Genomic DNA, 15,964 nt, shown 5'->3' on the forward strand with positions numbered 1-15,964 from the left:
TTATTCTCAGAAGAACAATGAATCTGAAGTGGCATCAGGTTTCTGAGTAAAACAAACAAACAGGACGTTTTAAGCAGGGGTCTTTGTGGTTGAAACTACAATTTTGTCAGAGTCTCTGACTTCAAACGCAGTCTTCAGTGCCCCTCGCTCACATCTCTGGGTTCGTTCAGAGAGAGAGCAAAACATGTGGCAAAGCTGTGCTGGAAACAGCTTGGAGTTTATCTAACTGCTGAGAGTCTCCACATAACTTTCTAGTGATGTAAACCATTCAAGAGCAGCTGCGTTTGACTAAAAGAAGAGTAGTGCTCTTGCAAATGTATTTCTGTCGTGCAAAAAAGCAACTGTAGCCAAAATGTTCTTTTTCAGTAAACACTTTTTGGTAGTCAAAGTCATGTTGGGATAGATTTATAACAAAATAAGAAGTTTGGCACAAAGATATATATATATATATACACTATAAGGATTGTTTAAGCACAGGGATGCAACCCTGCCCTTCTGTTAGTAATGGAAAAGCCAGATATCCGCTGCCTTATGAGATGCAGGCTCTTTCAAAACGTAGTGCACTGCCTATACAGGAAACTACCTTCTAAGGAAGCATCCCTGAAGAAGACCATAAAATGCTGTCTTTACACAAACCACATGCACTGAAGAGAAAAAGAAAAAAAAAACTTTGAAACTTAGTCAATTTCACAAATAATTACAAATAAATGGCAAGTAACACTGAATTAAACATGAACTTTTAAAGTAGAAAGGCTGAAATAGTATGTTCTTGTACAATGTGCTATTATGTCTTTTATGTTTTATTTACAATAAAAAAAAAAAAGTGCATTAATGCTAACAAATACAACTTTTGACTTTAATAATGCATTAGTAAATGTTGAAATTAACATTAAATAAGATCAATAAATGTTGTAGAAGTATTGTTCATACTCTAAAAAATGTTGGGTTGTTTCAACCCAAATTTGGGTCAGATATGGACTAACCCAACCGTTGGGTTACATTTTTTAATAAAATCTGGTTACACTTTATTTTAAGGTGTCCTTGTTATAGTGTAATTATACATTTAAGTACTGAGTAATATTAATTAACTACATGTACTTACTTTATGGTTAGAGTTAGGATTAGGGCTTGGCTTAGGGTTACTTGCATGTAATTATGCATAATTTATTGTTATTATACATGTAACATGTGTAACAAGGACACCTTAAAATAAAGTGTTACATACAATTTTTAACCCAAAAGTTGGGTTAGTCCATATTTGACCCAAAGTTTGGTTGAAACAACCCAGCATTTTTTTTAGAGTGCATGCTTAGTTCACGTTAACTAATACTACTATTAACTAATGAACCTTATTGTAAAGTGTTACCCTTAAATACATACATCTATTTTTGTAAATAATATATTTGATGAAGTTTTGCTTGTTTGTTTTAATTGTAAATGTTTGCTGTTAAGTTAGTTTGAAAAGTCTTGGGATAACTCTTAATACTTAATATACACACTACAGAAAATGTTGAATAATCCTAAACTAAGGAGGATAGTTGTGTGCTGTGAGGAACTCTCATGTTACAGTTATTGATCTTGACTGTGCTACTTTTAAACCTGCTAAATCAGTACAGATTTAACTTGACAGTGTCCTCAAATACTCATGAGTCGCATCCATTTCCTCTTGCTTTTCAGGCGCTTTCATTGTGTGCTGGACGCCTGGTTTGGTGCTTCTCCTGCTGGACGTGGTCTGCTCCAACTGCAATGTCCTGACCTACGAGAAATTCTTCCTTCTTTTAGCGGAATTCAACTCTGCAATGAACCCTATCATTTACTCCTACCGGGACAAGGAGATGAGCGTCACGTTCAAACAGATCCTGTGCTGTCAGCGGCAGGAGAATGTGAACGGTACAGCAGAGGGTTCGGACAGGTCTGCGTCCTCCTTCAACCACACGGTCCTGAGCGGCGCGCACCATAACGACCATTCAGTGGTCTGAGGTTCAACACGGGCCGGGATCTACTGAGCATAAGCGAGAAGAGACTGTGAAAAAGGCATTTTCATCAGCAAAAGACTTGTGTTCTGTGCTGGTTCTGTCTTGATAATGTTTCAACATGATATTGAACTATTTAAAGGCGAATCCAAGAATCAACAAAATTATTAACAAAAATCGTATTTGTTCTCAAAATGCTTTAAGTGTGGAAAAGTTGGAAAGTCAGAGTATTTTGGCTAGTTGTAATTTTTTGGCCAGATTGTTGTAAATCGAGGAGTTACGTGATTTTTAGTCTTGTACAGCAGGTGTTGAAGTGAAGGGCGTAGTGAAGTGTCCAGTGAATCTGTCCTCAGTTTGCACTAGAAAGAAAGAGTGCACATAAGAGGCCGCTGGGAAATAATTTTGGTGAATTATGCGAAGTACTTGAGTATTTGCTTTTTGTTTTTGTTTTGTTTTGCACTGCACTGCAGGTTCATCCCTATGATACCAAGCTGCCAGCAAATAGAAAACCCGAAAAATACACTACTGGTCAAAAGTATTGTTTTCTCTCTTATGCTTACCAAGGCTGCATGCATTCAAAAATACAGTAAAGCAATAATGTTAACTGTGATACATTACCATTAAAAAAGTAAGACTAAAAGAGAGAGAGAGAGAGAGAGAGAGAGAGAGAGAGAGAGAGGCGAAATAAATACTTTATATTTTATTCAGCAAAGATGCTGACATTTTTAATGATAAAACATATTTATATTTCAAATAAATGTTGTTCTTGTGAAATTTCTTTTCAAATAATTAATTTTCACAAAATTATTAAAGCAGCAAAAATTTGTGAAAGCAAACTTAATTTTCAGCATTTATAATAATAATAAGAACCATAATTAATAATTGAGCACCAATAATAATTGATAACAACTGAGCATCAAATCAGCATATCAGAATGATTTCTGAAGGATCATGTGACACTGAAGACTGGAGTAATGATGCTGAAAATTCAGCTTTGATCACAGAAATAAGTGAATGGGGTCCAAAAGGTTTAGAATGTAGATGAATGCTTGAATTTGAATTTCATATGACAAGGACCATTAGATATTGATGTGAAGCTGGGTATACTTATACCTCAGTAACTTGACATAATTTAATTTACTCAACAACTTTATCTTTTTCCTGACACACCAAAAATTAATAATATCATTCCCAATAATTTTCAATAGGGATGAAGACCCATGCCTTAAATATTTGTAATCTTAAAGTCATATAGAAAACAGTTATTTTAAATTGCAATAATATTTCGTAATATTACTGTTTTTACTGTATTTTTTTTTAATGTAGCCTTGATGAGCATATATTGTGAAAAAAAAAAATTCTGGACACTTTTCTAAAACAAAATGATAGTACAAATGACGACTATTTTTATGAATGTCCAATGTGTGGACATGTAATTGATTAATTAATTTAAGTGATGCAACATACCTTATGTCATGGCCTTAATCAAAATCTAATGTCATCATGTTGAAAGAATTTTAAAAAATTCTTATGGTTCAACATGATGGAAATTAAATTATCAAAAACGTCTTTACTTCATATACCACCATATGTACGTATGTATATAATATGTGTATATATTCATATGTTAGTCAAAAAGGGAATGTTTATTGTTCAAAGTTAAACATTTAGTTCTAAACGTCTTCTTTAAAATCTAATCCAATCATACAAAATAACATTTTGGCCAAGCATGGAAGGACAGGTGTTTTCATATAGAAGTTTAACGCTACATACAGTGTCCCGAAAAAGTATTTGAGCATTTAATGATAAATATGACACTTTTTATGAGCTCCTCCCATCTATACTATGTTCCTTTGTGAATTTAATGAGAACGGCACACATTCGCTAAAATAACTTGAACACCAATTGATTGAATTACAAAAAAAAAAAACATTCTCAGAAAAATGATGCAATAAAATTCATATATAGTAAGTATGACTTGTAAGTGTTCAAAAAGTGCTACTATAATGCTAACATATGTGAAATTAACAGTTTTATATTTGGCGTATTGTTCATAAGAAGGGAAGTTTCTCAGGAAATAACCTCCAGTTTAAAACTGATGTAAAATAAGTATTTTTTTTTTACTCTATGACATGTTTATTCATGTTTGAAATAGCATTGTATGTAAAGAAAATGAATCCACTTTAATATGGCTGAAATCTGAAGATTTGCACACTTTGACAAATGGAGGAGTTTTGGTTGAGATGCTATATTTCTAAAACATATCAGTATTATCAGTAGTCTTACAAAAACACATTAACATTGTCATACGTTTTACAGTGAAAATATGCATTGATTCAATGTGGATGTTTGAGTTTGTTAAGAACTGTTCATGTTATTTGTCTTACCAGGAAAACAACCTATAAAACCTCTTTTTTTTTTGCATCATCCAAGCAGCAAATGTTCCAGCCTTGTTGCAAGTCTTGCACTGTTGCGAAAGCAAGTTTGAAGCAGTCCAGTGCTCCAGAAAAGACAGCTGTGCTCGACAGGTCATGGGCCATAGGTTCATTCTGGGTTGAAAAATGACAGTGTTTCCTTTTACGTTTCAGCAAATGTGACCATTTCAGAAAAGATACTTGTTCCCTTATGAAGTCTGAAAGCCTGTATGGTAACATTCACTTAACAATGTCATTCAATTAGTGAACCTTCTTAAAAAAAAAAAAAATCTGCATATGAGTCAGATCCTCATCTGGTGCGTCATTTACCAAATATGTATTTGATGTTTTTAATTTCAAATGGTAAAGGTCACTGTTTTGCATTTGCACATGCTGACATTTTAGTCCATTTGTTCTTTTGCATGTGTCAGTTACCCTGTAATGTCATGGCTTACAGTTGCCAGATATTTTCCAGAATTACAACAAAATTGAGTTTTCCACATTTCCTGCAAACTGGTAGGAAATCCTTGTGTTCAGAGCAAGTTGATGAGTGATGGGGATATTACTCCGTCAAAGCTGATGTCACTAATCTACAAGAACTATAAAAAACAGACCCTCACTGCATGGTCTCATTTTTGGCCGCTATAAGGAACGTGTGTTACATCTGTAAAACAATTGTGAAAATGCCTGGTATATGAAACATACGGCCAAAGAGATTCCACGGGACAATTGGACTTCAGTTTTTGCTTGGACATGGCCAAGTCTATAAACCAGAGCAGCTGGGGTCAAAATTCCTCTGTGTTTGCGTTACTCTTTAGTCCTGTGTGATAGTAGACATGCAGTTTCTCAGACAGCTATCATGAAGCTGTGAAGGAGAACAGTGTTTGAATGTAAAGTACATTGGGATCCAATTGTCTAAAATTACTAGTGAAAATATTTGCTAATACTGTTCACGTTGTTTATTAGCATGCATATTACTAGCATATTGGCTGTTTATTAGTACATATAAAGCACATATTCATGCCTTATTCTGCATGACCATATTTTAGATCCATTAATCCAACCCATACCTAAACTTAATAACTACCTTACTAACTGTTACCAAATGTTTCGATTTTTATTTTCTGATTTATTTCTCTGATTTCGGTTGTACATGTCATTTCAACTTAAATTGCATTAAACAGGCTTTAAAAAATTGAATTGAATTTTAGAAAAGAAAAAAAAATAGTTTGAAATTGCTCTTTTAAACAACATTTTAATTAAATTGCAATTAAAATTAAATTAAATGTCTGAAAACATTACATTCAATTTGCACTTAAGTATACTCTTTTAAAGTATATTATTTCCCTAATTTTTTAAAGTACGCTAAAGTGCATACTTTTTTTCCATTTTAAATTGTATTATCAGCAATAATATGAATCTGAGAACATCTGGTCAATTCACGTCCCAAACTAGCCTTACAAATATTAATGGTACATTTTAAACTTGGACAAGAACACGTGCATGCATAATGTGTTATCCATTAAGTAAATCAATAAGCTTTTACTACAAAATGCAAGTAGGTATATCCAAGTACTACTATTCTGAAATGTAGGAGACTACGGCTATACTAAGCTGTGCTCTCAAGTCCTAAATAAATGAACCAAAATGGGAACAGTCAACCTACTGTCCACTTCCCAGGTTTGCTCCACCCTCTCACTCAAAGACTGTGTCAGACCCCCAAAACAGACCAAAAACCAGAATACAGCTTTAGCAAAACAGGAGAAAATCACAAAAAGGATCCCATCTTGGGTTGTTATTCCTAGACAGCAGTGAGATTAGATGACGATCAAAAGGAAACTCGCAGGTCATTGTGGTTTCCTGCTTTCTCCTGAGAAAATTACCCCAGTAAGCTCATGTGTCTCCACTAGAATTGATAAGATCCCAATGAAAGTGTTACACTTTATATTAAGTAAACAATTCCTATGGATGTACCATGTAATTACTCTGATGTTACACAGCAGCGGCCAGTAAGTTAGGCTTTACATATAAATTGTGGTTGGTGTCCAGAATGTTACACTTTATATTAAGTGGACAGTTCCTTAGGAGTCACCATGTAAGTACACTAGTATTACAGTGGTGCACCAACTTGAGATCCAACTCCTCTCACTTTACATATCCCTAAACCTACCCATCTCCAACCCCCTGGATCCCATTTCCATCCCTAAACCTACCCATCTCCAGCCCCTGGATCAAATTGTTCCAATTATTCTTATACATGTTGTTGTTACAAAATGTAGTTATATATGTCCTGTTACACATTTGTACTTACACAAACCATTCGGAGTTTGTTACATGTGTGTAGTTACAGAAATATTACAGCTCTACATACTATGTACCAATGTGTACTTACACTGTGGTTACATACTACGTACACATCTAGTTACTGTGTAAGTACACAGGTATTAGGGCCACTTAATATAAAGTGGGACCTTATTTTGTATTATAGTAAGAAAGGATCAGCTTTTTTCTTTAAGTGTCTCGTAGGGTGATCAGGAATTCTGTGTTTTTCACAAAGTTACATCACAAGGGTCAGAGAGAGTGTACGGTTTGAATAGAAATCACTGAGGCCCCAATTCACCCGCTTGGTTGTGTTGTGGCCTCTCAGTCTTCCAAACATGCTGGTAGGAGCCACGGCTCATGAATCCATTCGTCACTTGGCCTGCTACTATTGGGACATCTGTGGGTTTGCCTCGCTTACTCCTTGAGGTTTCTTCAACAGCTAAAAACTCATGGCAAAGACAATGTATTTCTAGGATTATCAGATGTGACCCGACATTCTGAGATGATGAATTAAATGCTGGAATAGAGAAACAGTCCCACACACGTTGAAAGTAAATCCTTCACCATCCCTCTTCATTAAATGCCAGCGTCATTTAATACAGTCTCAGCAAGTTCCTGTTTTGAACGCTTAGAGCAAAAACCAGCTCAAATGCAGAGAAAGGTAGTGCCATAAATCAGGCTCCATGAGGTCATTTTAGTTTATGTGATGTAATACTGCCCCCTGTCTGCTACCCAAAGTAAGCCTATATTTTAAACTGAAAAACAAGTGTCCAGTAGACTATCAGTTTCTTAATAACCTCATTTAATTATTACATTTAATCATATTTGATGTTGACAGTTACATTCATATACTATGAATGTTGCTTTTTGAATTGTGGATTGGTGTATTTATTTACAAACATGTTTTTAAGACAACAACCAGAGAAATAAAAAAAAATGAAGTTTTATTTAAAGCAAGTCATCTCCAACATCTATTCATATAGCAAATGGAACCACTATATTAACAGACCTGCTTAAAATGGTGTAATAATACAGTAATGACATAATAATAACACAAAACAAATGTGTGCATAATAACAAATTCCCAAAGCATTTTTTTTTTTTTCTGAGATGTTTTTCAAAATATCTGTCAGAAGTTTGGACATGCTGAACTGAACTGAAAATGAAATGGGTGAGTTGTACCAGATCATGACTAATCATGACTAGTAGTGTATTTGGGACCATCAAACAGATAAATGATTGAAAGCATTAAAACGATTTAAGCCGATCTCTTTGTCTCAATTTATGATAATACACATATAATTAATACCAATTCAATCTTAATGGATTACGAGGCATGATCTTAATAAATTGTTAAAACATATTTTACATACACTTCTCTACAATATTTTCTGATACATTGCTTCACTCACTTCTACTTACCGATATGACTGAGAACAAACAAAGAAATGTCTTATCTTGGAATATCAATTAATGCGAAATTAACAAAACTATTCAGTTACAACATAAACTAATAAAGTGATGATGTGCCACTTTGGAATAAGCTATTCTACTAAAATGTTTTAAATTTAAATTAAACAATGACAATGCTATTCAGCTTGAAGCACTATAACATGTTCTTGGATTAACTTCTTTTAAGAATGTAACTAAATCATAATCAGATGCATAGTACTGTTAAAATATATCTCAAAATAGATCCAAAAATGAAGAAAAGTAGAAAAAAAAATCATACTGTATATCTCTGCTTGCAGAGATTTCATTCTAGATTCTTGCAGTGACTGCACTACATCCACCTTATTACTAGATGTTAACCTTCTATCCTGATCCTGTTTATCCAAATCAGCTCAAACCTTAATTAGCACTCATCTGATGTCTGTTGTACATCTGTGTCATTGAAAGACAACTGTTGAGATCCTTTGAGCAGATGCAAGCAGTCATCTTCAAAGAGTTTGAGGGATCAGTATTCCTTAAGGTGTGTTAGCCTTTTCAATCGTTTTAGGCTTCGTTCACATTCCTCAATGCTCCTCTGTGTTCTTTAGTATTTGTGGGCACTTAAAGGTTTGTCAGTACTCTGTAAGGTCTCCTCTGGGTTGTCTTCAGCTCTTGTGGATACCTTAAAATGTTTCATCCTTCTTCAAGATCCCTCAGGGCTCTTTGGGATTCTAATGGAGCTTTTTGGTTCTTTGAATTGCATTTTTAGAGATCCTCAAGAGGGGCCAGATTTGGGCATCTGGTCATGCATTCTTTCTAGGATGCGGTGAATGCTGGCGAAACTAGGCCGGTCAGTGGGATGAGTGCTCCAACACAAACGCATGAGGTTGTACAGCTCCTGTGGGCAGTTTTCTGGACAGGCAAGCACGTTTCCATCCCTTACATAGTAGATGACCTCCTCATGGGCCATGCCGTAGTAAGGCTGCATGCCATATGAGAAGATTTCCCATAATACCACACCATAAGCCCACACATCTGACTCGCTGGTGTAGCGGTTGTAGAAGATAGATTCAGGTGGCATCCAGCGAATTGGGATGGCATCATTTTCACCGGCTTTATAGTAATCAGCTGCATAGATGTTGCGTGAGAGACCAAAATCTGCAATTTTCACAACCAAGTTTTCTGCTACCAAACAGTTGCGAGTAGCTAGGTCACGGTGCACAAACTTGCGTTCCGACAAGTACACCATTCCTGCCGCCACCTGCTTAGAAATGGAGAGCTGCTCCAGGCAGCTGAGGGGTGGGTAATGCTCAGGTTCCAACACGAGACTGCTTCTTGTCAAGGTATCCCGACTTAGACTGGTCTGCTGGGTTGAAGAGCGACGTCGCAGGAATTCATTCAAGTCCCCATAGGCCATGTATTCAAACATGAGACACATGGGCTTCCCCACCGCACAGACTCCTGCATGACAGATACACAAACGACAGGCTTAGTTGTGCTACCAACAGTGGATACCTAACCAAAAATATCCTTCTGTTATGCTAACACTGGGTCGAGGCACTGAATCTGGTTCCGGAATGCCACAGAGGGGACTGATCCAGGGTTACACACTGGGTCAAATCTGAAATGGATGAGTCAAGCTATTTTAAGGCTTTTTCGATTGTTTTACCCTTGAGGAAAGGACATACATGGAATAGGAAGCAGATGTGGTTCATTTTAGGAAAGTCCTCAAGCAGATGTATTCTAAAAGTGCAAGCCTTTGAAGGCATACAGTTGTGATACATTACCCAGGAGACGGACAATGTTGGGGTGATCGAACTCAGCCATGAGTGCAGCTTCTCTTTGAAAGTCATTCTGCATATCAGCTGAAGCTTCCTCTTTCAACATTTTCACTGCCACCATGGTGAACGGCTCCATCGGCAAAAGACCAGGGGCTCTAAAGGACAGCAGGCACATTGGGAACTAGTAGATGGTTTATGGTTGTACAGCTAAAGAAATTTGTATCTTTACAAGCTGGCAGAACTGGGCAGTCAGCGTACACAATCTGTAATGGTAAACACTGGGCGGTAGTAGCAGGCTACCTTCACTGATCTCAAACCAGATTTCTCTGTACTGTACTCTATCTCAAATTGAAAAACAGGTCATACAGCCTTTCAAAATAGTTTAAATGGTGATGCCAAACTGTGGAAACAGAACCACAATGGCAGCAACTCAAGAACCAGCTTAGAATGTCATTAAGATTGCACTTCCTGTGCAGAAGGCTCCTGTGTGTTCCTGGAGAAGTAAACACTTTTCTAATGGGTGTCTATAAATATCCTCCTCAGCAGGGCTTGCTCACACGATAGTGTCTACGGGGAAGTTTCATATTGAAACACATCACATGTTTACTAGACCTATCCAAGATCCTATTTCAGGAGACAGCCATATGGTGTATACATTTTAACCACTGATGTACTTCCCAGGGGTCTCTAAATACCTGATATCAGGACTACATGGCTGTTTGGTCATCATTCACATAGTCTAAAAGTTCACTCTGACAAAACCATACAAATTAAATCGTGTGATGGACCGTCCGTATAAACACTTACAGTGGTAAACAAGGACAGACATTAGCACCACTGGTGTTACATTTGCTTGTACCATTTGGTAGCTCTCACCTTGCCTGAAACACCCTACCGAAGGCCCCTTCTCCAATGTCGCGGGTGTATTCAATGTTATTGCGTGGATATTCGAGACTGAGGAGCTTGGAGTTGAGAAGGAGAGGCAGCCGTTGGTACATGGGGTTGGGATGAAGTCTGTCCAGCAAGAGCTCTGAGGGGAGGGTGGTCAGAGTAGGCGTCTCCAGCACCCTACTGGATATAGAAGCACAACTGTTTTGTTTAGATGCATTTAGCTAATAATTTAGGTAATGCAAATTCCATAGCAAATTTAAGTACACGTTTAGTGAGAGTTCCCAAAAGTAAGGGTGTTTAACTCTAGAGGAGAGCCACTTTACTGCAGAGTTCCACTAAACAAGATGTCCAGGATTACTTGGACATTACAGACAAGTGTGTTGGAACAGAATTGGAGCTAAACTCTGTATGATGGTGTACCTCCAAGAGATGGGATAGCCAACCCTGCTCCTAAACGGCTACATTCCTGCAGATTTCAGTTCCAATCCTGGTTCAATACACCTTTATTTTCAACTAATCCTGAACACCTTGATTTCAGGTTTGATTAGTGCTGGAGCTAAACTCTGCAGGATGGCATCCCACCAGAATCAAGGTTGGCCACCCCTGTTCTAGAGTCATTTAGATTATGTTTCCTGCTAGAGTCAGATTTGGGATTAGGATTGTTTAATAGGAATGTTTTTTCAGGACCTACTACAGTAGAGATGTTGATACTATTGCGCACCTTACTTGGTACATCTTGGTACATCAAGGGTGCCCAATCCTGTTCCTGAAGACCTACCTTTCTACAAAGTTCAGCTCCAACCCTGATCAAACACAACTGAACCAGCTAACTAAGATTGTCAAGAGCACTTGATCATTTCAGACAGGTGTGTTAGAGAGCATGGTTGGAACGAAACTTTACAGGCACCCCTGTCCTACATCAGCCCTCTTGGATCACACTTTCTAAAGGTTTGAGCCATCAACCTTTTAGCAGTGTAGGTAATTTTATTGAGTGACTATATGACTCAAATGAGACAAGTCCATCATTCACCTTTTCCTTTTTTGCAACATTTTCTTTCGTCTGTGGCACATAAGGATGAGTACGGTAAAGAAGGCTGCCCCAGCGAAGCCAGAAATGATAAGGATGATAACGCTCATTGAGTAGGCTGTAGACACATGAGGAGGTGGGTAAATCTGGACCGGTTTTGTAATCGAGGGTGCAGTCTTCACAGTCATAACTGAAGAAAAGAAAAATAATGTTGAGGCAGATGATTTGGAACAGATTTCAGAGTCTATGACAATCTAGGGTTAGTTCCTCCAGTCAAAAATAATTTAGAATTTTCTCGGTGTTGTTCTAATTGATCTTATTTATTAGTCAGATATACATTTATATACTGTACCTTCTCCACATTTGGGCACCAGACAGTACTCCCAGCGTACATTAGGGTTTGTGGTGTAGCACCATGGCCTGGCACTCTCTCCTCCTGGGTTACGACAGTAGTTTTCTGCATTTCGCAACTCAGGAATCACATCTACAGAGAGTCTATGTTGATGGGGATCCTGAGTGGGGGGAAAAAAGAGAGCGGTCAACCAAGAAACACAAACCTCTGTGGCTAAATTCAATATTCCCATTATCCCTGATATTTCCAGCTTCTCCAGGTTGAAACCCACTGCATGCATTAAACGCTTCCACACTGTTTTGAAAAGAGACAAAATATTCTCCATTCAAAACTTAATTTCAAAGGAAACCTCTGGATTTGCGTATTTTGACTCTCCATTGTTTTTGCAGTAAAAAAATATGTTTCCTGTGTACATATCTTCTGAAGGTCACTGAGCATATGCTAACATGCAGTATTTGGATTGTTTAGGGTTAGGTTATTGTTAAAGTAATATTTGTTCATTGATATTCAATTCTAACCCTTTGTCCAATACTCTAACTTGGCGATACTGTTTATCTTTACACTTTTCAATTACACATTTGAGTTTTGAGATTGTACAAGGTCAAATTCTCCTCGAGCAACATATGCCAATAGCATATCTTTGTCAAATCTATTGTTATTTGCTATGATTGCCATAACCTTTATTACATGACTGCATTAACCATTGTCAAAACTTTGACAGAACTAGTTATTGCAATTTGATTAAAAATTATGAAAATTAAACATTCTTCAGAGAAGCATGCATTGAATAATCAAACTAAATAAAAGCAAGAACATGTATTTGTCGATTTTGATTTTCTGCTGACTTTCAAACAAACATTTACCTGCTGGTTCCATCGCTGACAGGGAATTGAAGATGCTGTCATGTTGTGAGTTCCTTGGTAAAATCTTCCTTTGTCATTGTAACATGTTGCTAAAGAATATATAAACAGTAAATGGTCAAATATACTGAAATGTGTGCTTTTATGATTATTATTGCAGTTTAATAATAATAATAATAATAATAATAATAATAATAATAAATATGCACTGGAGTCCAAAGTTATGTTAGTAAACATGCAGCTGTTTTTGCTCATTTAAAATAATGTAATAATTAATAATAATTATTTTTATTAAACTGATTTAATTAGTAATTATTCATTCATTCATTAATTTCCACAGCAGTTCACATGCAAGTGTAAATAAAAAATAAATCTCTATATTTCTCCGGGTTTTAGACACCACAATCCATGAAGAAAACAAAGTCAAATTCTTACTTACTTGTAACTTGGTCTTTATTGATATCTGTATAACACACACACACACACACCCAGTGTGTTTCATTGATTTATTCATTTTACTCATTAAGTTTAGTTATGTTTCAGTCACACAGGTTTCTAGAAGATACACAAAGCATAACTGTCACGTTCTTGCAGTATAGAATTACCATTTCATTGCTGTTTCCACCACATTTTGCCACTCCATGAGCAAGACAACAACTTGCAAACATGGCATGGAAACTCTTAGATGGGAACATTTACTCAGCTGTCCAACCTCTCCAACTGATCCTTCCTCACGTGCTGTGGCTATAAACCACCCTAATCTTGTCCATCTACAGGTTTGCTATCCTCACATTCCTCACGAGGCATTTCACATAAACAAAGAAAAAACAAATCTACAGCATTGTCCTGCCAAGAACCATACATGGCGTTTTTTCCACTAAAACCCATTGTTTTCATGGGACGGATGCTTTATGGACATCATTGACAATCAGCTCCAAAATATCACAGGATTTTCATAACTAAACAAAGACTGAGCCAAATGGCACCCATTGGGAAAATGTGTGTCTATATAATAGCATGTCACTCTTACCAACGTAAGGAACCACTGTACATGATGATGGGTCTGCTTGTCGGCTGGGTAGAGAGGTGCATTCTGGGAGAGTGATGCTGTGTGGGAAGCCTCGATGAGAACTTTCCTCAGCAGAACGCCACTCTTTATAACAGTACAGCTCTTTAACTGCGACACAGTGCTCCCTGTGACACAACAGCATATAAATACAGTATATATATAGCATGGGTGGTTTAGTGGTTAAAGCTTAGGGCTAGCATTTGAAAACTTGCCGGATTCTGGGTCGACCACCATTGTTTGCTCAAGTATGATGAGCAAACCTCAGGCTGCTCCACTACTGTGACTTACTTTCGATAAAAGTATCTACTAAATGACTACTTACTAAATAACAATATGGGTCTTTATCTGTATGTGGTGCCGTTTCTGTGCCTGAGGAAAATCATGTCATACTATACTTAAAAATTAGACTACATTTGATTATCTTATTTTATTATATCTTAAATTAAAATTCTTATTTTTAAATTCGCACATAATTTTTTGTTTTAAATGTACACAATATAATACAAATAATTATGTTTCTGCCTCAGCATAAAACAAAAAATAGGTATAATAAAAAAAGTAAATAATAATTGTTAGTTTTAAAAAATACAGTGTGACAAATATTACAAGAACTAAAGTATATAAAATACCTTTCTGTTTTATTTATTTGTTTGTTTGTTTGTTTATCATTGCAAAAAGTTCTAGATAGATAGATAGATAGATAGAAACATAATAAATGTTAAAAAAAATGTAAATTTTATTTCCACAAACAAATATTATTATTATTATTATTATTATTATTATTATTATTATTATTATTATTATTATTATTATTATTATTATTATTATTATTATTATTATTATTATTATTATTATTATTATTATTATTATTATTATTATTATTATTATTATTATTATTATTATTATTATTATTATTATTATTATTATTATTATTATTATTATTATTATTATTATTATTATTATTATTATTATTAATTATTACACCAGTTTATATTCTGCTTTAAAAATCACCCATTTATTTATTATTATTAATTAATTAATTATTATTATTATTTTTTTTTTTGGTTTAAATGGAAAATTGATTACATTCCAAATGCAATGTGATATATAAGTACTGAATAAAAGATAAAGGTCACCCATTCATCAAAACAGAATTTCTAACAATTCGTTCCTCGCGGTTGTCATTCTGTTAACAGGTTCACGACTCACAGCTCACCAGTGATGTTTCCTGTTCAGTAAAGATATGCTTTTTCTGATGCAATGCTAGGAAATCTGAGAATGACTCACATATGTTGTTTTGGCTTCTTCTTGTTTATTGTATATTTTCCGGTATAGAGGTATATTCTGCACGGTATCAGCACATTTCCATTACCTGCAGATGGGTTTGGGTGCTGGTCCGAGTCCAGACGGGTTGCAGTCCTGGAAGGTGGCGTGACAGAGCAAGGATCTGGCGGCGGGCCTGCAGAATGAGCTCACCCCGTCCAGCTCCCCCCATGCGCTCTGGGCCAGGTACTCCTGCGCATCCTCTGGGCTCGGTAGAGAGTAGTTGAAAAACACCAGTGCATCTCGACGGAGCACGTTTTGACACACGTCGCCTCTGTATGTACTGCAGTAGCCAGCGCTGCCTTTGTACAGTCTAAATAAGATAAGACATTTGGTTGATCAGTTGTTGTTTATGTATGTGAAAAAGTAATGCACTTTATTGTGTTGAATGTGCACTTGTAGTGTACTTCAGTGTTATTTTAGTATCATTAATACACTATTGTAGTTCTGGTTAAAGGGGACATCGGATGAAGTTTTCACTTTTTTTTTTTGTACTTTTTTTTTTTTTTTTTGCATTTAGT

The 15,964-nt window shown here is 36.0% G+C and overlaps 2 protein-coding genes across 5 annotated transcripts in view; one reads left to right on the top strand and one right to left on the bottom strand.

The window, feature by feature from the left end:
• lpar1 (lysophosphatidic acid receptor 1) overlaps positions 1-2,552 on the top strand; it is a 63,680-nt gene extending 61,128 nt beyond the window's left edge. For both annotated transcript variants that reach the window (XM_016440232.1, XM_016440230.1), the window contains exon 3: positions 1,678-2,552. In XM_016440232.1, the coding sequence (XP_016295718.1) occupies positions 1,678-1,979 (302 nt within the window). In that variant the 3' untranslated portion in view covers positions 1,980-2,552. The remainder of the gene's footprint in view (positions 1-1,677) is intronic.
• A 5,868-nt stretch (positions 2,553-8,420) lies between these two features.
• LOC107653500 (muscle, skeletal receptor tyrosine protein kinase-like) overlaps positions 8,421-15,964 on the bottom strand; it is a 32,165-nt gene continuing 24,621 nt past the window's right edge. For 2 of the 3 annotated variants that reach the window (XM_016440235.1, XM_016440233.1), the window contains exons 9-17: positions 15,493-15,756; positions 14,082-14,245; positions 13,491-13,514; positions 13,055-13,143; positions 12,192-12,351; positions 11,843-12,029; positions 10,798-10,992; positions 9,928-10,076; positions 8,421-9,601 (exon numbers count right to left, since the gene is read on the bottom strand). In XM_016440235.1, the coding sequence (XP_016295721.1) occupies positions 8,916-9,601; positions 9,928-10,076; positions 10,798-10,992; positions 11,843-12,029; positions 12,192-12,351; positions 13,055-13,143; positions 13,491-13,514; positions 14,082-14,245; positions 15,493-15,756 (1,918 nt within the window). In that variant the 3' untranslated portion in view covers positions 8,421-8,915. The remainder of the gene's footprint in view (positions 9,602-9,927; positions 10,077-10,797; positions 10,993-11,842; positions 12,030-12,191; positions 12,352-13,054; positions 13,144-13,490; positions 13,515-14,081; positions 14,246-15,492; positions 15,757-15,964) is intronic. The other variant, XM_016440234.1, reaches the window with a different exon arrangement.

Source organism: Sinocyclocheilus anshuiensis, unplaced genomic scaffold, assembly GCF_001515605.1.
Source record: "Sinocyclocheilus anshuiensis isolate Anshui unplaced genomic scaffold, SAMN03320099.WGS_v1.1 scaffold3, whole genome shotgun sequence".
NCBI lineage: Eukaryota > Metazoa > Chordata > Actinopteri > Cypriniformes > Cyprinidae > Sinocyclocheilus > Sinocyclocheilus anshuiensis.